This window comes from Toxotes jaculatrix, chromosome 4 (genome assembly GCF_017976425.1).
Source record: "Toxotes jaculatrix isolate fToxJac2 chromosome 4, fToxJac2.pri, whole genome shotgun sequence".
Lineage (NCBI taxonomy): Eukaryota > Metazoa > Chordata > Actinopteri > Toxotidae > Toxotes > Toxotes jaculatrix.
Window position 1 is genome coordinate 2,289,595 of NC_054397.1, and position 22,018 is coordinate 2,311,612.

General features: G+C 42.2%; 3 protein-coding genes across 3 annotated transcripts; all 3 read left to right on the forward strand.

Moving 5' to 3' along the window:
• Window positions 1–201: 201 nt before the first annotated feature.
• LOC121181347 lies at window positions 202–2,006 on the forward strand. Its single transcript, XM_041037270.1, has 3 exons — window positions 202–533; window positions 1,314–1,670; window positions 1,786–2,006. The coding sequence occupies exons 1-3, from the start codon at window positions 464–466 to the stop codon at window positions 2,004–2,006; spliced, it is 648 nt and encodes a 215-aa protein (XP_040893204.1). The 5' UTR covers window positions 202–463.
• A 733-nt stretch (window positions 2,007–2,739) lies between these two features.
• LOC121180556 (B-cell receptor CD22-like) lies at window positions 2,740–6,398 on the forward strand. Its single transcript, XM_041036064.1, has 8 exons — window positions 2,740–2,849; window positions 3,679–3,936; window positions 4,086–4,346; window positions 4,867–5,175; window positions 5,271–5,352; window positions 5,451–5,511; window positions 5,703–5,875; window positions 5,988–6,398. The coding sequence occupies exons 2-8, from the start codon at window positions 3,726–3,728 to the stop codon at window positions 6,088–6,090; spliced, it is 1,200 nt and encodes a 399-aa protein (XP_040891998.1). The 5' UTR covers window positions 2,740–2,849; window positions 3,679–3,725; the 3' UTR covers window positions 6,091–6,398.
• Window positions 6,399–9,661: 3,263 nt separating this feature from the next.
• LOC121180555 (B-cell receptor CD22-like) lies at window positions 9,662–20,201 on the forward strand. Its single transcript, XM_041036063.1, has 13 exons — window positions 9,662–9,726; window positions 9,840–10,196; window positions 10,402–10,611; window positions 11,092–11,349; window positions 11,499–11,759; window positions 11,944–12,197; window positions 16,492–16,494; window positions 18,056–18,263; window positions 18,795–19,055; window positions 19,172–19,253; window positions 19,358–19,418; window positions 19,604–19,746; window positions 19,859–20,201. Exons 2-13 carry the CDS (start codon window positions 10,142–10,144, stop codon window positions 19,959–19,961), a joined length of 1,899 nt encoding a protein of 632 aa, XP_040891997.1. The 5' UTR covers window positions 9,662–9,726; window positions 9,840–10,141; the 3' UTR covers window positions 19,962–20,201.
• Window positions 20,202–22,018: the final 1,817 nt, after the last annotated feature.

Here is a 22,018-nt window from a genome sequence, read left to right on the forward strand (position 1 = left end):
AAGACAATCCTTCAAAGGGTTGTTACGATATTCCATTACCATGCAAAACATCAATATGATCATACTGACCTTGCCCTTTGACCTTTGACCTCCAAACTCCTTTCAGATCTGCCTTAAGTCACCTCACAGTGTAAACCTCACTCCAACCTGATCCCTAAAAAAATAAACAGTTTTTTCTTTTCTCAGTATAAATGGTGTTAGCAGGCTGCAGTGATGTGTAGGATAGGGCCTTACCACCATCACACCACAGTAATAGTGGTTACTGCCGTCGAGCAGATTATAGAACATAAAGAGGAAGGAAGTTTCTTTTTAGAGCGGAACGTCTGTCCTCTGCTGGCTGTGCAAACCACAGAGGAAGATTTACTTTCTCTGAGGGAAGAAGAATTGTTTTTTGATGTGACATTTCTTTCCTACATTGTTCACCAGCCGATGTGTTTTATTGACTCTGAAGTCACACGGAGAGATGACAGGAGCAGCGATGAGTTTAACAGCAGCAGCAAGTGGATTTGTTGTCCTTCTTCTCACTGTGCCAGGTACCGTCTCCTGCACTGTGTCGAATGAGTAAATGAATTCCTCAAACATCACCTTTCTACACTTGATGTGTGATGTATGTCTGTTTGCTGATTTGCTGAATATCTGTGCAGTTAGTGCTGATTTTCTAACAGGATTTTTCACGTTTAGCTCTGAGGTTTTTTTATTGTGCTGTTAAACTACAGTCGTGTTGATGTTTTCACACACTGCAACATTTCGAAAGGTCTTTTTTATCTCAGCATATAAGTGATGTGTCTTATTGCACAGTAATGGTTCGGCTTTTTCAAGTAAGTGTATAAATAGATCTGTAAGTGGTTCGTCTGACAGATGCAGTCAGTTAATCATTTATCCAGAAATGTCAGTTTTCTGTTTGAGAGACGAAGAAAAAATCTAACAAAGGTTCAAAAAACAGGAAACAAACTTTGTCACCTATTCCTGTGAAGAGCCAACGTGAGTGTAATGCAGTGTGATGTGTGCCACAACAACACAACACCAGGAAGTGAGAAATGTTATTTGTATCATGAGTTTGAAAGATAATAAACAGAAATCAAAATTTAAATAACAAGTGTAAAACAATATGACAGGAATCTTTCTTAAACGTTCAGTGTTGGAGTCAAGTCATTTCAGGACATGTATTAGTCATTCAGCTGGTTTCTACACTGAAGTGAAAGTTTCTGTCTTTACTGAGAATTCTTTGTGACTCTGCTGTAAATAGGATTTTTTAAGCTGGTCCTCGTTACCTTTTCATAAATCAGTGTTTTCTGATGTTCTCTGTGTTACAGTGGTACACGGTCAGGATGGCTGGGGAGCTACTTACTCTCTTCGTAAGATCTGTGCCTTAAAAGGATCAACAGTGGAAATACGCTGCTCCTACAGATACCCACCCAGAATGAATGGCCATGAAACCACAGTTGAGAGAAGATTCTGGTTTACTAAATTCCAGGATGAAGAACCTGTGGATGTGAGAACAGACTCAGCGTATGCAGGTCGTGTGCAGTATCACTGTGGTGAGAACGACTGCACTTTGACAATCAGAGACCTGAGAGAGAGCGACTCAGCTCAGTACAAGTTCAGGTTCATAACAAACCAACCAGGTGGTGCATTTACTGGTTCACCAGGAGTCACTTTGTCAGTCACAGGTAACATTAGTGTTGGAGACTATAGAAGTTAGAGCCTGAATCTCTGCATCGATTATCATCTGTCTGTGTGGACAGTTCTGTCTACAGTGATGTCTCTGTGTCTTTATATATCCAGGTTTGCAGGTGAAGGTGATCTATTCTCCACCTCTGATGTGTAGCAGCAGTTGTGATCTAACTAATCATCCCTCCTACATCTGGTACAAGAATGGACAGAAAACTGGAGGAAAAACAAAATATCATTCAGGTTACTTTTATTCTGAAGACAGCGTTTCCTGTGCTGTAGAAGGACACGAGGGTTTACCCTCTCCTTCAGTGTGTGAGTTTGAACTTTCTTAGCTAAGCCTGCTCACAGCAATACAACCAGCTGTGAATTAGTGCAGTGGAGAGTATAGTTTTCATAGTGATAATCAAAACTTTCATGTTTCAGGTGTTTATGGTGATTCATGCAGCAGAGTGACGTACACTGACAGAAGCATCTGTGCCTTTAAAGGATCATCAGTGGACATTTCCTGCTCGTACAACAGTTATGGATCTGTTACATCTAAGTTGTGGTTCATAAATAAATGTTATCGTTCGGGGAGTTATTGCAGACAAGCTGTGGACCTTAGTGAAGAGTCCCTGTATGCAGGTCGTGTCCAGGTCTTTGAAACGAGGACAGGACGCTCCACTCTGAGAATCACTGACCTGAGAGACAGTGATTCAGCTCAGTATCGCTTCAAATTCAAAACGTATTGGTCCGAATGGCAGAGTGGTTTACCTGGTACAACTCTGACCGTCACAGGTACTGACGAACACAAACTCATTATGTTGTTAATGAAGTCTGAACATACCCACTCACAAATGATCACATGCTGCTTAATGTGTTTACAGTTCATTGTGAGAGGTTGCACTTTTATCCACTGGCCACAAGAGGGTGAAGTTGTACAGGCAGCTGTGTGTGTTGTTGACAGTTCACTTTCTTGTTCACAGATCCAGATTTACAGGTGCAGGTGATCTGGTCTTCTACTGGTCCAACACTGGTTTGTCACAGCAGCTGTCTTCTTCCTGCTCGTTCTTCCTTTGTCTGGTATGAGAATGGAAACATAATCACGGGAGAAACATCTCATTCATTAAGACGACTCTTTGATCCTGAGGACAGTTTTTCCTGTGCTTATGAGGGTTACCGCTCTCCTCCAGTGTGTGAGTTTACTCCACTGTGTCACAAGCAAAACATCATCTGGTTTAAACTTTAAAGGATTGAATTTTTCATTGTTGTCAAAAATCCCATGAACAGACCAAAAACACCAACGGGCCTCAGGTGTGCTGAGAATCATCTTGCAGCTCCTGTAGAAAATTCTCAGAAATGTCCCTGACATTGCTGACGTACAGTATATTTATCCTCAGTGTACTGATCCAACTCTGTCCCTGGAACATTAACATCAATGTCAGAAGCTTGTGATATGATACACAACAACAGAACTGTGTTCTTATACAAAGTGTTCTCTGCTCTACTGAAACTGCAGAATTGATCAGCATTATTTGTCTGTGGAGCGTTTTGGAAATAAACCGTCGTGCCCATATGGAGAAACATGTCACCCAGGGTAGCAGTGTGGACAACAATGGAGCTCTATGGCACAGAAGAATAATCTAAATCAGACTATGAATACACAGACAACATGAATTAGTAAGGTACACTCACTGTTTTGGTCTTTTCATGATATTTACTGACAATAAGAAAAATACAGAAAATCAGCAGCCTCATCCTTTAAAGCAGCTCCGATCAATGTGAATATTAGACGTAGATTGATCAGCTGGAAACAAACACTCCAAATGAATGTGGGCGTGGCTTTGTGTCTGCTGGATGTGTAAATAGGCAGCAGTTTTCTTGCCCCTGTGATTTTCACAGTTATGTGAGATGGTGAGTACCTGGGACAGATCCAGGATCAGCACTGTGGACAGCAGCAAACAGTTAAGAGTCTGTTCTCTATCAAAACACATTCTCATGTTAACGTATGTTTATATCCTGCAGATGCTCCGAGGGTTCCCACAGTGTGGGTGAGTCCCCCTGGTGACATTATGAAGAACAGTTCAGTGACTCTCAGCTGTAGCAGTGATGCTAACCCCCCCACTGTGTACACCTGGTACAAAAACAACCAATCACTGCTCAGGAAAGAACCACAGCTCGTCTTCAGCTCCATCCAGTCCTCTGACTCTGGACAGTATTACTGCACAGCTGAGAATGATCTGGGGAGGAGGACATCTAATTTTATCTTCATTAATGTGAAATGTGAGTAAAAACCTCTTATTAAAAATAAACAGCTTTAATCTGTCAGAGTGTGTTGCATCTGTTTAACCAAAGCAAAGACCTGCTGTAAACTTTCAGATGCTGCAGCTCATCTCAGTTCATACAAATCTGTGTCAAAACATCTGTTCCAGATGGTCCACAGACGTCCACCCTGTCAGTGAGTCCCTCTGGTGAGATAGTGGAGGGAAGTTCAGTGACTCTGACCTGTAGCAGTGATGCTAACCCAGCAGCTCATTATACCTGGTACAAGGAGAACCAAACACTGCTTCAAGGACCAGAGGACATTTATAATTTCTCCTCCATCAGATCTGAGGACAGAGGGTTTTACCAGTGCAAGTCTGAGAATCAACATGGACGCTCAGAGTCTTCACCTCTGTTCATAGAAGTGTATTGTAAGTATTAGCAAATCGTTTTGGCAAACAGTGTATTTACATACATTCTGATCTATCTGCTGTCTTACCTGCTGTAGGCTGAAACCATTTCATGTTGTTAAGAAGAAATATAAAGAGTTTCCAACTGTCAGTGCAGGTGCTGCTGCTCTTTACACATGTTTGGTTCACACTTGTAGTTGTGAGTGAAATGTCCTAACAACTGTTGAATGAATGGCCATAAAATGTGGTGAAAACATTGACGTGACGTTCAGCTCAGCCTCAGATGTGCTTTGTGTTTATTGAGTTGAGTATTAAGTTTACAGCTTGTTAGTGTTGTCATTGTGCACATATTAGCATGCTGATGTTAGCCTTTAGTTTGAAGTGGAATACTATAACTCTTTGTGTTTTGTGTAATACAGTTCTTTCTCCTTCTTCTTTGGTGGCCCTCTGGGTTTGTGGTACTCTTTGCAAAAGCCCTTCTTTGCCTGCGTATGTGTAGAACCAGGCTCCAAATACTGAAGACATGTCTGTTGTCCACCAGATGCTCCAAAGCTTCCCTCTGTGTCAGTGAGTCCCTCTGCTGAGATAAAGGAGGGCAGCTCTGTGAATCTGACCTGTAGCAGTGATGCTAACCCAGCAGCTAATTATACCTGGTACAAGGAGGATGAAGGCTCAGCAAAAGCTTCAGGACAGATCTTCACCATCACCAACATCAGAGCTGAGCACAGTGGGAGTTATTACTGTGAAGCCCAGAACAGCAGAGGGCGTCATAGCTCCACCTTACATCTGACTGTTAGGGCAAGTAAGTCACATCTGTGCACGAGTCATTTACACCTAAAAGGTGCTGCTGGTAAGATACTTTTCATGTTATGGAACGTTTGGCTAAAAGCACAAAAACAGCCTGAAATTAATGATCAGTTTTCCTGTTTGATCACTGTTTTCCAGGTTCAGTGAAATCAGCAGCTGCTGGATCAGTTGCTGTTATTTTTCTGGCTCTCATATTCCTCTGTGCCTTCGTACTGTTTAGGTAAGCAGCTCAGTTTTACTGTGGTTAAATTCAGTAATGCTTCTTTCATTAAGTCAGTTTTATATGATGATTCATTTGTTTGTTCATTCTCTGTCCAGAAGAAAGAAGTTCTTGAAACAACCACCTGAGCCTGGAGAGGGACCAGACAACACAGCACAGGTGAGAAAGGGGAGTTCAGGTGTTACTCAGAGTCCACTCTCACCTTAAAACTCAACCCCCTCCTGTCCACATGTCAGAGTGTCTTTGAGCCAGGACATTAATGGAATTGCAGAAGCCTCTCACCCTCAGTCCTTGAGGTGTTTTACTATACAACCATTTTGTGCTAAAATCTTTCCCATGATTCACCTTAGCAGCAGGACGAACTCTTCTATGCCAGCGTGAGCTTCACTAAAAACCAGGAAGATCCACTGTACTCCAACATCAGGCAAGGTCAGCCCAGCAGACACAAGACAGAAGAAGAGGAGGACGAGGAGGGTGTGGAATACACTGTCGTCAATGTGAAGAGCACCACTGCTACGCCAGGGTGAGTCCAGAATAACTGTCTCTGCTACACAGAGTTAGTCTTTCTTCATATTCTGGGTCTGTTATTATAACATCTGATTAATAATTTGCTAAAGAAATGTTGTCATTAACAGATTAAGAAGTGAAGAGGCTGTGGAGGATTCATTTGCACTGTACAGCACCGTCAGCAAGAAACGCAGAGAATCAGCGCAGCAGCAGTCTGCAGTCTGTTTATAGGGTTTCAGCAAAAGACATTTCTCAGGACTGAAATGTTCAACAATGCAGCATATAAACAACACATAACACACACACACATAAACAACAACAAAACAAACCTGGCTTCTCGTACTGGGGCAGCAGCAAAGATTGTCCTTCCTCAAAAATGTCACTAAATATTTTCCTTCTAGTGCTGGAAAATCATTTCCAATGTCATGTCAAGTACATTTGTCTATATACAGTTTCCATTTACAACAATCTTTCTCTGCTCTGTTTTTCCGTTTGTGTTTTTATTCTCTTTAATAAGTAAAGTGACTTGATTGAGCTCATCTATGTTGTTTAAATAACCTGATCGTTTAGTGAATGAAGATATCCGGCTAATCATTTTTTCCTCTGTCTGATCCAACTGTCAGCAAGTTAGTTCAAGGTGTTCAGTGTTTGAATTGTGGAGGAGCCAAGTGGGACATAGCTCCGGCTGAAAGAGACCTAAGGTCCCCTTCCTCCAGCTGTTAGCAGACAGGACTCCTCCTCAGCTCTGTCCACAGTCAAAGCTTCTGCTGCATCTACTTGCTTCTTCCGGTTTGGTGAAGGATCAGGTTTTTGAACAGTCACCAGAGAAATGAAGGAGCTGAGGAGCAGTTTGTAGCGCTCTGTCTGGTGTGAATTTAATTTGGTTATTAAAATGAGTGAAGAGTGAAACTGAGCAGAGCAAATGAACTGTTACCGACCCCAGTGCAGCGTGGCTCACAGATGTAAAGTTAGCGTTTGTAATGCATTTTGTTATTTGTGTGTTTTCTGTGAGGACGGAAGTTTATTTTGAAAGGATATCTTTTGCATATAACGGAGTGAAATGACAAAAAAAAACACGGAGTAAACCACAGAAACGGTGACGCAGAGCGCGCGGACAGAAACAGGTGATAATAAGGATGAACGAGCAGGTTATAACGGGAGTTTAGCTCCAGTCGAGACCGACATCAAGGTATGTTACTGCTGTTTATCTGTGTCTGAGAGTTTAGAGGTTTTTATCTGATGTGTTATAAGAGTGGCGCGTGTGTATGTGTGTGTGTGTACGTCCCTGTTGTTTATGAGCGTGCAGGTGTGTGTGCGCGAGGAAGATGTTTGCTGGAGAATTGAAGTTGAGCGAGTTGCACGTGAGCGGCAGGAATTTAATACAGTGAACGTGAGAGTAACAATAAAGCTGAAGCCGTTCCAGGTGAACAAGGCTCCCGGCTCGTCTTCCGAGTTCTTCCGTCGTGTGAGTGACAAGGAGGGGGTGTTAACCACGAGCAGATACCGCTCGTCCCTGGAGCTCCTCACGGTTCCTCCGTGCTCTCGGACCACGGTCGGGGAGCTGAGCAGAAATGGTTAACAGACGCAAACGGAGCTGAATGTCTTATTTTACCCTGTTTAATTTCTGTGTTAGCTCTGATTCAATGAGCTGCAAGAAAACAAAGAAACATTAGAGCATCAGTCCGCGCATGTTCATGTGTGAACTGTATGTTAATGTGTAGTTGCCATGTATTTCCAACAGCTCAACTATTCATGGGCCTATTAAACAAGTATTGGACAATGTGGTCAGTTGTTTAAATTTCCATTTATTTTTTAAATGTGCATTTTGGGTTCAAACAGGCCACAAAGTCTCTTTCACTCTCTGCAGCACATTGGAAAGTTCATGCGTAGCGATGTTTTCATTTCATGTCGGGGCTGCACAGACTGTCCACGCATATTAATGATGTAAAGAGGAAGGAAATCAGATCAGATCTCAACAAGTGATCATACAACTGTGACAACTTCACAGGACTGAAGTGTCCTGAGAGCAGATGCAACAGGTTTTAGAAGACAGAGAGTTGCAGCTATGAGCTTAACAGCAGCATCGAGTGGATTCGTTGTGTTTGTTCTCTGTGTGTCAGGTACTGTACCTCTACATTCACACAGCACTCTGATTTTAGCTGAAGGACTTTGAGGGTTTAAGCTCAGTTTATTGAACGATCGTCGCTGATGACGCTGTGATACAAACCCGGAAACAGCAGACATTTACAGGACTTGGTGCAAAGCTGGAGATATAAAATAAATCACAGTAGAAAATATTATTTTTCAAACCTCTTCGTTTGTATCTCAGCTCGCAGGAACTTCAGATTAGTCAGTGGAAGAAAACCAGGTCAGATGTTGAGTAAAGAGAAACCAGTGCCAATTAAAGGAAGAAGAAAGTCAAGATGTTCCTTTGATTCAGATCTTTGTGCTTTGTGTGGACTGTAACTGTAAGTGTTATCTGGGTTCTATGGTCTGAGCGCTGTGCTGATATGGAGAGAGGTTTCCATGTGTTGATGATGAAAAGATGAAATGATGAAAGGCTGAAAAATGAAAAATTAGGCTCAACAACAGCAGAGTTCACCTTTTACAGAGAAAATATCCTAAACACTGTAAAAAGCAGAGAAACCAGTGAAGCATTGCAGCCAGTGACTGAGCAGGTTTGTCTGTTTCTCATTTTCTTTAACTCAACGATACCAGCTCTTCATTATCACCATACATGTGCACTAAACCCTGCAAACCCAGTTAACATGTGATGTGATGTTCAGACCTCGGTGTGGTGTTTCTGTAACATGATGGGACTTCACATTAACAGGTTTCACAGACTGGAGGTGTGATGTTACACATCAGTGATTTGAATTTCTCTGTAGTTTCATCCTCCTGATCTGACCACAAACAGGAAACAAGTCAAGACTCTTATAATAATTCATGTTCTGCTTCTTATCTGTCTAAAACATGTGGCATATTATATCTCATTTATCTGACTGTGTCTGAGTTCAAGATGATTCATCAAGTTTTGCATGAAAAAGAGGAATTTGGTATAAAAATACTCAAACATTATTTTTGATGCATATTTAACATGTTTCAAGACAAATAAATAGTTCAGACACAGGATTAGAACCTGAAGATGTTGTTTTTTCTTACAGTGGTACATGGTCAGGATGGCTGGGGAGTGACTTACTCTCTTACTGAGATCTGTGCCTTAAAAGGATCCACAGTGGAAATACGCTGCTCCTACAGATACCCACCCAGAATGAATGGCCATGAAACCACAGTTGAGAGAAGATTCTGGTTTACTAAATTCCAGGATGAAGAACGTGTGGATGTGAGAACAGACTCAGCGTATGCAGGTCGTGTGCAGTATCACTGTGGTGAGAACGACTGCACTTTGACAATCAGAGACCTGAGAGAGAGCGACTCAGCTCAGTACAAGTTCAGGTTCATAACAAACCAACCAGGAGGTGCATTTACTGGTTCACCAGGAGTCACTTTGTCAGTCACAGGTAACATTAGTGTTGGAAACTATAGAAGTTAGAACCTGAATCTCTGCATCGATTATCATTTGTCTGTGTGGACAGTTCTGTCTACAGCGATGTCTCTGTGTCTTTATATATCCAGGTTTGCGGGTGAAGGTGATCTCATCATCAACATGCTCAGCCAGAACCTGCACATGGTCAGATCTGAAGTGTAGCAGCAGTTGTGATCTTCCTAATCATCCCTCCTACATCTGGTACAAGAATGGACAGAAAACTGGGGAAAAAACAAAATATCATTCAGGTTACTTTTATTCTGAAGACAGCGTTTCCTGTGCTGTAGAAGGACACGAGGGTTTACCCTCTCCTTCAGTGTGTGAGTTTGAACTTTCATAGCTAAGCCTGCCCACAGCAATACAACCAGCTGTGAATTAGTGCAGTGGAGAGTATAGTTTTCATAGTGATAATCAAAACTATTTCATGTTTCAGGTGTTTATGGTGATTCATGCAACAGAGTGACGTACACTGACAGAAGCATCTGTGCCTTTAAAGGATCATCAGTGGACATTTCCTGCTCGTACAACAATTATTATGGATCTGTTACATCTAAGTTCTGGTTCAATGCTGAATGTTATCGTTCGAGGAGTTATTGCAGACAACCTGTGGACCTTAGTGAAGACTCCCTGTATGCAGGTCGTGTCCAGGTCTTTGAAACGACGACAGGACGCTCCACTCTGAGAATCACTGACCTGAGAGAGAGTGATTCAGCTGAGTATCGCTTCAAATTCAAAATGTATTGGTCTGAATGGCAGAGTGGTTTACCTGGTACAACTCTGACTGTCACAGGTACTGACGAACACAAACTCATTATGTTGTTAATGAAGTCTGAACATACCCACTCACAAATGATCACATGCTGCTTAATGTGTTTACAGTTCATTGTGAGAGGTTGCACTTTTATCCGTTGGCCACAAGAGGGTGAAGTTGTACAGGCAGCTGTGTGTGTTGTTGACTGTTCACTTTATATGACATTTGTGTTTCTTGTTCACAGAACCACGTGTGCAGGTGCAGGTGATCTGGTCTTCTACTGGTCCAAAACTCATTTGTAACAGCAGCTGTCTTCTTCCTGGTCGTTCTTCCTTTGTCTGGTATGAGAATGGAAACATAATCATGGGAGAAACATCTCATTCATTAAGACGACTCTTTGATCCTGAGGACAGTTTTTCCTGTGCTTATGAGGGTTACCGCTCTCCTCCAGTGTGTGAGTTTACTCCACTGTGTCGCAAGCAAAACATCATCTGGTTAAAAAATCTCATGAACAGACCAAAAACACCAACGGGCCTCAGGTGTGCTGAGAATCCGAGGCAGTGTGTGACACATGAAAGTTGATCCTGGTGTCTCTCATCTTGCAGCTCCTGTAGAAAAGGCTCAGAAATGTCCCTGACATTGCTGAGCACTGATCTGTGCAGCACCAGTCTCCCATATTTCTGTTTGAGTGTGAATATTAGACGTAGATTGATCAGCTGGAAACAAACACTCCAAATGAATGTGGGCGTGGCTTTGTGTCTGCTGGATGTGTAAATAGGCAGCAGTTTTCTTGCCCCTGTGATTTTCACAGTTATGTGAGATGGTGAGTACCTGGGACAGATCCAGGATCAGCACTGTGGACAGCAGCAAACAGTTAAGAGTCTGTTCTCTATAAAAACACATTCTCATGTTAACGTATGTTTATATCCTGCAGATGCTCCGAGGGTTCCCACAGTGTGGGTGAGTCCCCCTGGTGACATTATGAAGTACAGTTCAGTGACTCTCAACTGTAGCAGTGATGCTAACTCCCCCACTGTGTACACCTGGTACAAAAACAACCAATCACTGCTCAGGAAAGAACCACAGCTCGTCTTCAGCTCCATCCAGTCCTCTGACTCTGGACAGTATTACTGCACAGCTGAGAATGATCTGGGGAGGAGGACATCTAATTTTATCTTCATTAATGTGAAATGTGAGTAAAAACCTCTTATTAAAAATAAACAGCTTTAATCTGTTAGAGTGTGTTGCATCTGTTTAACCAAAGCAAAGACCTGCTGTAAACTTTCAGATGCTGCAGCTCATCTCAGTTCATACACATCTGTGTCAAAACATCTGTTCCAGATGGTCCACAGACGTCCACCCTGTCAGTGAGTCCCTCTGGTGAGATAGTGGAGGGAAGTTCAGTGACTCTGACCTGTAGCAGTGATGCTAACCCAGCAGCTGATTATACCTGGTACAAGGAGAACCAAACACTGCTTCAAGGACCAGAGGACATTTATAATTTCTCCTCCATCAGATCTGAGGACAGAGGGTTTTACCAGTGCAAGTCTGAGAATCAGTATGGACAGATCAGCTCTGAACCTCTGTTCTTAGATGTCCAGTGTAAGTAGAAGACATCAGAAAATCACTGAGACACTCAGAGTAAAAGTACAGACAGTGGGTGTCAATGAAGAAAATCAAGTGTATTTTTTTAGCACTTAATAAAACAGAAATAACAAAGAGCTTTACTTTGATTATTCTCAGGTCTGTGTACAAAATGTTGTGTTTCTCTACATATTTTCCACAGATGCTCCAAAGCTTCCCTCTGTGTCAGTGAGTCCCTCTGCTGAGATAAAGGAGGGCAGCTCTGTGAATCTGACCTGTAGCAGTGATGCTAACCCAGCAGCTAATTATACCTGGTACAAGAAGGATGAAGACTCAGCAAAAGCTTCAGGACAGATCTTCACCATCACCAACATCAGAGCTGAGCACAGTGGGAGTTATTACTGTGAAGCCCAGAACAGCAGAGGACGTCATAGCTCCACCTTCCATCTGACTGTTGTTCCAGGTGAGTTGTGCACACTCGTCTACACCCACCACTTCACTCCAGCTTTTGTTGTGTTGTTGTTGCACATACTTGACCTCAGCCAAACTCAAAGCGTCTCTAACGTACCTGAACACACAGAAACTCCTTTTAATAAAACACATCAACAGTTTCTCAGCCAATAAATGTGAATCAGTAAGTGGAGAAACAACAGCAGGTGTTTTCATCCAGGTGAACGGTTTGATGACGTCATTCGATGATGTCATTCTTTCCTTCTGATTATTTCCAGGTGCATTGAAATCAGCAGCTGCCGGAACAGTCACTGCTGCTCTCCTGGCTCTCATGCTCCTCGCTGTGTTCCTGTGGATCAGGTGAGCCGTTCTTTGCCTCCATGACCATGTTTACTAATGCATCTGTTCCCTAAGTGTATTACTTAACTCATTCAATTGCTTTTCCTCCTGTGTAGAAGAAATAAGTCTCGCACGGCCGGAGAGAGACCTGACAACAGAGCGCAGGTGAGAAAGGAAGAGTTGTCCATTTAAGGCTCATCTGAAAAGTGCTTTATTACACACTTTACTTTCTTCACAGCTGCCTTGTTAGGATTAGTGTTTAGTTCTTTAGTTTGTTAACCCAAATCACAACAAAGCATTTTTTGTGCAGCAGCACAATAAAAGTCTCGTTATGCCTGAGCTCTGTTTGTCCCGTCAGCTAAACGTGGGTCCGGTGTACGACACCCCGTCAGCTGCAGCACAGAGACGACCAGCAGAACAGCAGGATGACCTTCACTACGCCAGCATCTGCCTCTCACCGCAGAACGCAGAGGCCGTCTACTGCAACGTCGGGCGAGTTCAACCCCAGAGAGGGACAGAGGAAGACGAGGAGGAGGAGGATGGGGTTGATTACTCTGTTGTCAGATTTGACAAAGGCAGCAGTGCAGCAGGGTGAGCAGCTCCTCTCACACAAACACTTTCAGCACTACACTTATTAAAAATACAAATCTAAACAATATAAACACATTAGGTTAAAAACTCAGTGTCAGCGGTTTATTCTTCCCTTCACAGAACAAGAATTCAAGAAGATGGGGAGGATCCATGTGCTCTGTACAGTGCAGTCAACAAAAAACTATAAGAACACAACATGAATCTGTGGTTTGTTATTCATACATGATTCTAAACATCAAGAAAAAATAAAAACATATAAACCACAGTGGTAAACGTAGGAAAAGACTTGTTTGTTTGTTTGTTTGTTTCTTAAACATATTCTCTCTCTTCCCCCTGCTTGTATTAAGCAACACAAATACTTTTGATATTTTTTGTCCATCCACAAATACCACTGGAGTTTCTCCTTTTGTAATTTGGGTGAACTGAACCTTTAATGCATGTGAGCTCTATAAATGTATGTGAAACTTTAAAACTAGAAGTACCACATGGCGGTGGTATGCCTCTGCACGGCTGGGTGCCTGTTTGTAGCAGATGTAGAGGTTAAACTTACACAAGATCACAGTGGCCTTGACCTTTGACCTCTGACCTCCAATACATATTGACTCCATCTTTGACAAGCAGTGATGATATGTGCAAAGTCTGAAGAACATCACTCAAAGTATTGTAGAGATAACACATAGTGAAGCACAACATTTGCATTAAGGTCACAGCGACCTTGACCTTTGACCTCTGACTTCCAAAGTCGACTCAATTCATCTTTGAGGCACAGTCAACATGTGTGCAAAGTTTGAAGACAATCCTTCAAAGGGTTGTTACGATATTCCATTACCATGCAAAACATCAATATGATCATACTGACCTTGCCCTTTGACCTTTGACCTCCAAACTCCTTTCAGATCTGCCTTAAGTCACCTCACAGTGTAAACCTCACTCCAACCTGATCCCTAAAAAAATAAACAGTTTTTTCTTTTCTCAGTATAAATGGTGTTAGCAGGCTGCAGTGATGTGTAGGATAGGGCCTTACCACCATCACACCACAGTAATAGTGGTTACTGCCGTCGAGCAGATTATAGAACATAAAGAGGAAGGAAGTTTCTTTTTAGAGCGGAACGTCTGTCCTCTGCTGGCTGTGCAAACCACAGAGGAAGATTTACTTTCTCTGAGGGAAGAAGAATTGTTTTTTGATGTGACATTTCTTTCCTACATTGTTCACCAGCCGATGTGTTTTATTGACTCTGAAGTCACACGGAGAGATGACAGGAGCAGCGATGAGTTTAACAGCAGCAGCAAGTGGATTTGTTGTCCTTCTTCTCACTGTGCCAGGTACCGTCTCCTGCACTGTGTCGAATGAGTAAATGAATTCCTCAAACATCACCTTTCTACACTTGATGTGTGATGTATGTCTGTTTGCTGATTTGCTGAATATCTGTGCAGTTAGTGCTGATTTTCTAACAGGATTTTTCACGTTTAGCTCTGAGGTTTTTTTATTGTGCTGTTAAACTACAGTCGTGTTGATGTTTTCACACACTGCAACATTTCGAAAGGTCTTTTTTATCTCAGCATATAAGTGATGTGTCTTATTGCACAGTAATGGTTCGGCTTTTTCAAGTAAGTGTATAAATAGATCTGTAAGTGGTTCGTCTGACAGATGCAGTCAGTTAATCATTTATCCAGAAATGTCAGTTTTCTGTTTGAGAGACGAAGAAAAAATCTAACAAAGGTTCAAAAAACAGGAAACAAACTTTGTCACCTATTCCTGTGAAGAGCCAACGTGAGTGTAATGCAGTGTGATGTGTGCCACAACAACACAACACCAGGAAGTGAGAAATGTTATTTGTATCATGAGTTTGAAAGATAATAAACAGAAATCAAAATTTAAATAACAAGTGTAAAACAATATGACAGGAATCTTTCTTAAACGTTCAGTGTTGGAGTCAAGTCATTTCAGGACATGTATTAGTCATTCAGCTGGTTTCTACACTGAAGTGAAAGTTTCTGTCTTTACTGAGAATTCTTTGTGACTCTGCTGTAAATAGGATTTTTTAAGCTGGTCCTCGTTACCTTTTCATAAATCAGTGTTTTCTGATGTTCTCTGTGTTACAGTGGTACACGGTCAGGATGGCTGGGGAGCTACTTACTCTCTTCGTAAGATCTGTGCCTTAAAAGGATCAACAGTGGAAATACGCTGCTCCTACAGATACCCACCCAGAGTGAATGGCCATGAAACCACAGTTGAGAGAAGATTCTGGTTTACTAAATTCCAGGATGAAGAACCTGTGGATGTGAGAACAGACTCAGCGTATGCAGGTCGTGTGCAGTATCACTGTGGTGAGAACGACTGCACTTTGACAATCAGAGACCTGAGAGAGAGCGACTCAGCTCAGTACAAGTTCATGTTCATAACAAACCAACCAGGTGGTGCATTTACTGGTTCACCAGGAGTCACTTTGTCAGTCACAGGTAACATTAGTGTTGGAGACTATAGAAGTTAGAGCCTGAATCTCTGCATCGATTATCATCTGTCTGTGTGGACAGTTCTGTCTACAGTGATGTCTCTGTGTCTTTATATATCCAGGTTTGCAGGTGAAGGTGATCTATTCTCCACCTCTGATGTGTAGCAGCAGTTGTGATCTAACTAATCATCCCTCCTACATCTGGTACAAGAATGGACAGAAAACTGGAGGAAAAACAAAATATCATTCAGGTTACTTTTATTCTGAAGACAGCGTTTCCTGTGCTGTAGAAGGACACGAGGGTTTACCCTCTCCTTCAGTGTGTGAGTTTGAACTTTCTTAGCTAAGCCTGCTCACAGCAATACAACCAGCTGTGAATTAGTGCAGTGGAGAGTATAGTTTTCATAGTGATAATCAAAACTTTCATGTTTCAGGTGTTTATGGTGATTCATGCAGCAGAGTGACGTACACTGACAGAAGCATCTGTGCCTTTAAAGGATCATCAGTGGACATTTCCTGCTCGTACAACAGTTATGGATCTGTTACATCTAAGTTGTGGTTCATAAATAAATGTTATCGTTCGGGGAGTAATTGCAGACAAGCTGTGGACCTTAGTGAAGAGTCCCTGTATGCAGGTCGTGTCCAGGTCTTTGAAACGAGGACAGGACGCTCCACTCTGAGAATCACTGACCTGAGAGACAGTGATTCAGCTCAGTATCGCTTCAAATTCAAAACGTATTGGTCCGAATGGCAGAGTGGTTTACCTGGTACAACTCTGACCGTCACAGGTACTGACGAACACAAACTCATTATGTTGTTAATGAAGTCTGAACATACCCACTCACAAATGATCACATGCTGCTTAATGTGTTTACAGTTCATTGTGAGAGGTTGCACTTTTATCCACTGGCCACAAGAGGGTGAAGTTGTACAGGCAGCTGTGTGTGTTGTTGACAGTTCACTTTCTTGTTCACAGATCCAGATTTACAGGTGCAGGTGATCTGGTCTTCTACTGGTCCAACACTGGTTTGTCACAGCAGCTGTCTTCTTCCTGCTCGTTCTTCCTTTGTCTGGTATGAGAATGGAAACATAATCACGGGAGAAACATCTCATTCATTAAGACGACTCTTTGATCCTGAGGACAGTTTTTCCTGTGCTTATGAGGGTTACCGCTCTCCTCCAGTGTGTGAGTTTACTCCACTGTGTCACAAGCAAAACATCATCTGGTTTAAACTTTAAAGGATTGAATTTTTCATTGTTGTCAAAAATCCCATGAACAGACCAAAAACACCAACGGGCCTCAGGTGTGCTGAGAATCATCTTGCAGCTCCTGTAGAAAATTCTCAGAAATGTCCCTGACATTGCTGACGTACAGTATATTTATCCTCAGTGTACTGATCCAACTCTGTCCCTGGAACATTAACATCAATGTCAGAAGCTTGTGATATGTAACACAACAACAGAACTGTGTTCTTATACAAAGTGTTCTCTGCTCTACTGAAACTGCAGAATTGATCAGCATTATTTGTCTGTGGAGCGTTTTGGAAATAAACCGTTGTGCCCATATGGAGAAACATGTCACCCAGGGTAGCAGTGTGGACAACAATGGAGCTCTGTGGCACAGATGAATAATCTAAATCAGACTATGAATACACAGACAACATGAATTAGTAAGGTACACTCACTGTTTTGGTCTTTTCATGATATTTACTGACAATAAGAAAAATACAGAAAATCAGCAGCCTCATCCTTTAAAGCAGCTCCGATCAATGTGAGTGTGAATATTAGACGTAGATTGATCAGCTGGAAACAAACACTCCAAATGAATGTGGGCGTGGCTTTGTGTCTGCTGGATGTGTAAATAGGCAGCAGTTTTCTTGCCCCTGTGATTTTCACAGTTATGTGAGATGGTGAGTACCTGGGACAGATCCAGGATCAGCACTGTGGACAGCAGCAAACAGTTAAGAGTCTGTTCTCTATCAAAACACATTCTCATGTTAACGTATGTTTATATCCTGCAGATGCTCCGAGGGTTCCCACAGTGTGGGTGAGTCCCCCTGGTGACATTATGAAGAACAGTTCAGTGACTCTCAGCTGTAGCAGTGATGCTAACCCCCCCGCTGTGTACACCTGGTACAAAAACAACCAATCACTGCTGAGGAAAGAACCACAGCTCGTCTTCAGCTCCATCCAGTCCTCTGACTCTGGACAGTATTACTGCACAGCTGAGAATGATCTGGGGAGGAGGACATCTAATTTTATCTTCATTAATGTGAAATGTGAGTAAAAACCTCTTATTAAAAATAAACAGCTTTAATCTGTCAGAGTGTGTTGCATCTGTTTAACCAAAGCAAAGACCTGCTGTAAACTTTCAGATGCTGCAGCTCATCTCAGTTCATACAAATCTGTGTCAAAACATCTGTTCCAGATGGTCCACAGACGTCCACCCTGTCACTGAGTCCCTCTGGTGAGATAGTGGAGGGAAGTTCAGTGACTCTGACCTGTAGCAGTGATGCTAACCCAGCAGCTAATTATACCTGGTACAAGGAGAACCAAACACTGCTTCAGGGACCAGAGGACATTTATCATTTCTCCTCCATCAGCTCTGAGGACAGAGGGACCTACTACTGCAGGTCTGTGAATCAACATGGACGCTCAGTGTCTTCACCTCTGTTCATAGAAGTGTATTGTAAGTATTAACAAATCGTTTTGGCAAACAGTGTATTTACATACATTCTGATCTATCTGCTGTCTTACCTGCTCTAGGCTGAAACCATTTCATGTTGTTAAGAAGAAATATAAAGAGTTTCCAACTGTCAGTGCAGGTGCTGCTGCTCTTTACACACGTTTGGTTCACACTTGTAGTTGTGAGTGAAATGTCCTAACAACTGTTGAATGAATGGCCATAAAATGTGGTGAAAACATTGACAGTGACGTTCAGCTCAGCCTCAGATGTGCTTTGTGTTTATTGAGTTGAGTTTTAAGTTTACAGCTTGTTAGTGTTGTCATTGTGCACATATTAGCATGCTGATGTTAGCCTTTAGTTTGAAGTGGAATACTATAACTCTTTGTTTTTCTATGTGTTTTGTGTAATACAGTTCTTTCTCCTTCTTCTTTGGTGGCCCTCTGGGTTTGTGGTACTCTTTGCAAAAACCCTTCTTTGCCTGCGTATGTGTAGAACCAGGCTCCAAATACTGAAGACATGTCTGTTGTCCACCAGATGCTCCAAAGCTTCCCTCTGTGTCAGTGAGTCCCTCTGCTGAGATAAAGGAGGGCAGCTCAGTGAATCTGACCTGTAGCAGTGATGCTAACCCAGCAGCTAATTATACCTGGTACAAGGAGGATGAAGACTCAGCAAAAGCTTCAGGACAGATCTTCATCATCACCAACATCAGAGCTGAGCACAGTGGGAGTTATTACTGTGAAGCCCAGAACAGCAGAGGGCGTAATAACTCCACCTTCCATCTGACTGTTAGGGCAAGTAAGTCACGTCTGTGCACAAGTCATTTACACCTAAAAGGTGCTGCTGGTAGGATACCTACAGCCTGAAATTCCATAATTAATGATCAGTTTTCCTGTTTGATCACTGTTTTCCAGGTTCAGTGAAATCAGCAGCTGCTGGATCAGTTGCTGTTATTTTTCTGGCTCTCATATTCCTCTGTGCCTTCGTACTGTTTAGGTAAGCAGCTCAGTTTTACTGTGGTTAAATTCAGTAATGCTTCTTTCATTAAGTCAGTTTTATATGATGATTCATTTGTTTGTTCATTTTTTTCTTGTGTCCAGAAGAAAGAAGTTCTTGAAACAACCACCTGAGCCTGGAGAGGGACCAGACAACACAGCACAGGTGAGAAAGGGGAGTTCAGGTGTTACTGAGAGTCCACTCTCACCTTAAAACTCAACCCCCTCCTGTCCACATGTCAGAGTGTCTTTGAGCCAGGACATTACTGGAATTGCCTCTCACCCTCAGTCCTTGAGGTGTTTTACTATACGACCATTTTGTGCTAAAATCTTTCCCATGATTCACCTTAGCAGCAGGACGAACTCTTCTATGCCAGCGTGAGCTTCTCTACAAACCGTCAGCCCAACAGACACAAGACAGAAGAAGAGGAGGAGGACGAGGAGGGTGTGGAATACACTGTCGTCAATGTGAAGAGCGCCACTGCTACGCCAGGGTGAGTCCAGAATAACTGTCTCTGCTACACAGAGTTAGTCTTACTTCATATTTTGGGTCTGTTATTATAACATCTTATTAATAATTTGCTAAACAAATGTTGTCATTAACAGATTAAGACGTGGAGAGGCTGTGGAGGATTCATTTGCACTGTACAGCACCGTCAGCAAGAAACGCAGAGAATCAGCGCAGCAGCAGTCTGCAGTCTGTTTATAGGGTTTCAGCAAAAGACATTTCTCAGGACTGAAATGTTCAACAATGCAGCATATAAACAACACATAACACACAACACATAAACAACAAAACAAACCTGGCTTCTCGTACTGGGGCAGCAGCAAAGATTGTCCTTCCTCAAAAATGTCACTAAAGAGAAATATTTTCCTTCTAGTGCTGGAAAATCATTTCCAATGTCATGTCAAGTACATTTGTCTATATACAGTTTCTATTTACAACAATCGTTCTCTGCTCTGTTTTTCCGTTTGTGTTTTTATTCTCTACAATAAGTAAAGTGACTTGATTGAGCTCATCTATGTTTAAATAACCTGATCTTTTAGTGAATGAAGATATCCAGCTAATCATTTTTTCCTCTGTCTGATCCAACTGTCAGCAAGTTAGTTCAAGGTGTTCAGTGTTGGAATTGTGGAGGAGCCAAGTGGGACATAGCTCCGGCTGAAAGAGACCTAAGGTCCCCTTCCTCCAGCTGTTAGCAGACAGGACTCCGCTGCAGCTCTGTCCACAGTCAAAGCTTCTGCTGCATCTACTTGCTCCGACCGGTTTGGTGAAGGATCAGCTTTTTGAACAGTCACCAGAGAAATGAAGGAGCTGAGGAGCAGTTTGTAGCGCTCTGTCTGGTGTGAATTTAATTTGGTTATTAAAATGAGTGAAGAGTGAAACTGAACGGAGCAAATGAACTGTTACCGACCCCAGTGCAGCGTGGTTCACAGATGTAAAGATAGTGTTTGTAATGCATTTGTTATTTTGTTATTTGTGTATCTTCTGTTGAAGACGGAAGTTTATTTTGAAAGGATATCGTTTGCATATAACGGAGTGAAATGACAGCATGAAAAAAAAACAAAACACGGAGTAAACCACAGAAACGGTGACGCAGAGCGCGCGGACAGAAGCAGGTGATAATAAGGATGAACGAGCAGGTTATAACGGGAGTTTATCTCCAGTCGAGACCGACATCAAGGTATGTTACTGCTGTTTATCTGTGTCTGAGAGTTTAGAGGTTTTTATCTGATGCAAACGGAGCTGAATGTCTTATTTTGCCCTGTTTAATTTCTGTGTTAGCTCTGATTCAATGAGCTGCAAGAAAACAAAGAAACATTAGAGCATCAGTCTGTTAATGCATGTTCATGTGTGAACTGTGTGTTAATGTGTAGTAGCCATGTATCTTCAACAGCTCAACTATTCATGGGCCTATAAAACAAGTATTGGACAATGTGGTCAATTGTTTAAATTTCCATTTATTTTTTAAATGTGCATTTTAAAGTGAAATTTTTCATCTTTTCAGACAGAAGGCCTCATGGTGGGCTGCTGTGAGATGGGTGGTTTGGGTGCGAACTGGCCACAAAGTCTCTTTCACTCTCTGCAGCACGATGGAAAGTTCATGCGTAGCGATGTTTTTATTTCATGTCGGGGATGCACAGACTGTCCACGCATATTAATGATGTAAAGAGGAAGGAAATTAGATCATATCTCAACAAGTGATCATACAACTGTGAGAACTTCACAGGACTGAAGTGTCCTGAGAGCAGATGCAACAGGTTTTAGAAGACGGAGAGTTGCAGCTATGAGCTTAACAGCAGCATGGAGTGGATTCGTTGTGTTTGTTCTCTGTGTGTCAGGTACTGTACCTCTACATTCACACAGCACTCTGATTTTAGCTGAAGGACTTTGAGGGTTTAAGCTCAGTTTATTGAATGATCGTCGCTGTGACACAAACAGCAGACATTTACAGCACTTGGTGCGAAGTTGGAGATATGAAATAAATCATAGTAGAAAATGTTACTTTTCAAACCTCTTCGTTTGTATCTCAGCTCGCAGGAACTTCAGATTAGTCAGTGGAAGAAAACCAGGTCAGATGTTGAGTAAAGAGAAACCAGTGCCAGTTAAAGGAAGAAGAAAGTCAAGATGTTCCTTTGATTCAGAGCTTTGTGCTTTGTGTGGACTGTTATCTGTAAGTGTTATCTGGGTTCTGTGGTCTGAGCGCTGTGCTGATATGGAGAGAGGTTTCCATGTGTTGATGATGAAAAGATGAAATGATGAAA

Bases quoted from the DNA above. Each gene is read 5' to 3' on its own strand.
- LOC121181347 (XM_041037270.1), top strand. From the start codon at position 464: ATGACAGGAGCAGCGATGAGTTTAACAGCAGCAGCAAGTGGATTTGTT. The intron at 534-1,313 runs GTACCGTCTCCT...TCTGTGTTACAG, and splicing joins CCTTCTTCTCACTGTGCCAG to TGGTACACGGTCAGGATGGC. The intron at 1,671-1,785 runs GTAACATTAGTG...TTATATATCCAG, and splicing joins AGTCACTTTGTCAGTCACAG to GTTTGCAGGTGAAGGTGATC.
- LOC121180556 (XM_041036064.1), top strand. From the start codon at position 3,726: ATGAAGAACAGTTCAGTGACTCTCAGCTGTAGCAGTGATGCTAACCCC. The intron at 5,176-5,270 runs GTAAGATACTTT...ACTGTTTTCCAG, and splicing joins ACACCTAAAAGGTGCTGCTG to GTTCAGTGAAATCAGCAGCT. The intron at 5,353-5,450 runs GTAAGCAGCTCA...TTCTCTGTCCAG, and splicing joins TGTGCCTTCGTACTGTTTAG to AAGAAAGAAGTTCTTGAAAC.
- LOC121180555 (XM_041036063.1), top strand. From the start codon at position 10,142: ATGTATTGGTCTGAATGGCAGAGTGGTTTACCTGGTACAACTCTGACT. The intron at 19,056-19,171 runs GTAAGTCACGTC...ACTGTTTTCCAG, and splicing joins CCATCTGACTGTTAGGGCAA to GTTCAGTGAAATCAGCAGCT. The intron at 19,419-19,603 runs GTGAGAAAGGGG...GATTCACCTTAG, and splicing joins GACCAGACAACACAGCACAG to CAGCAGGACGAACTCTTCTA.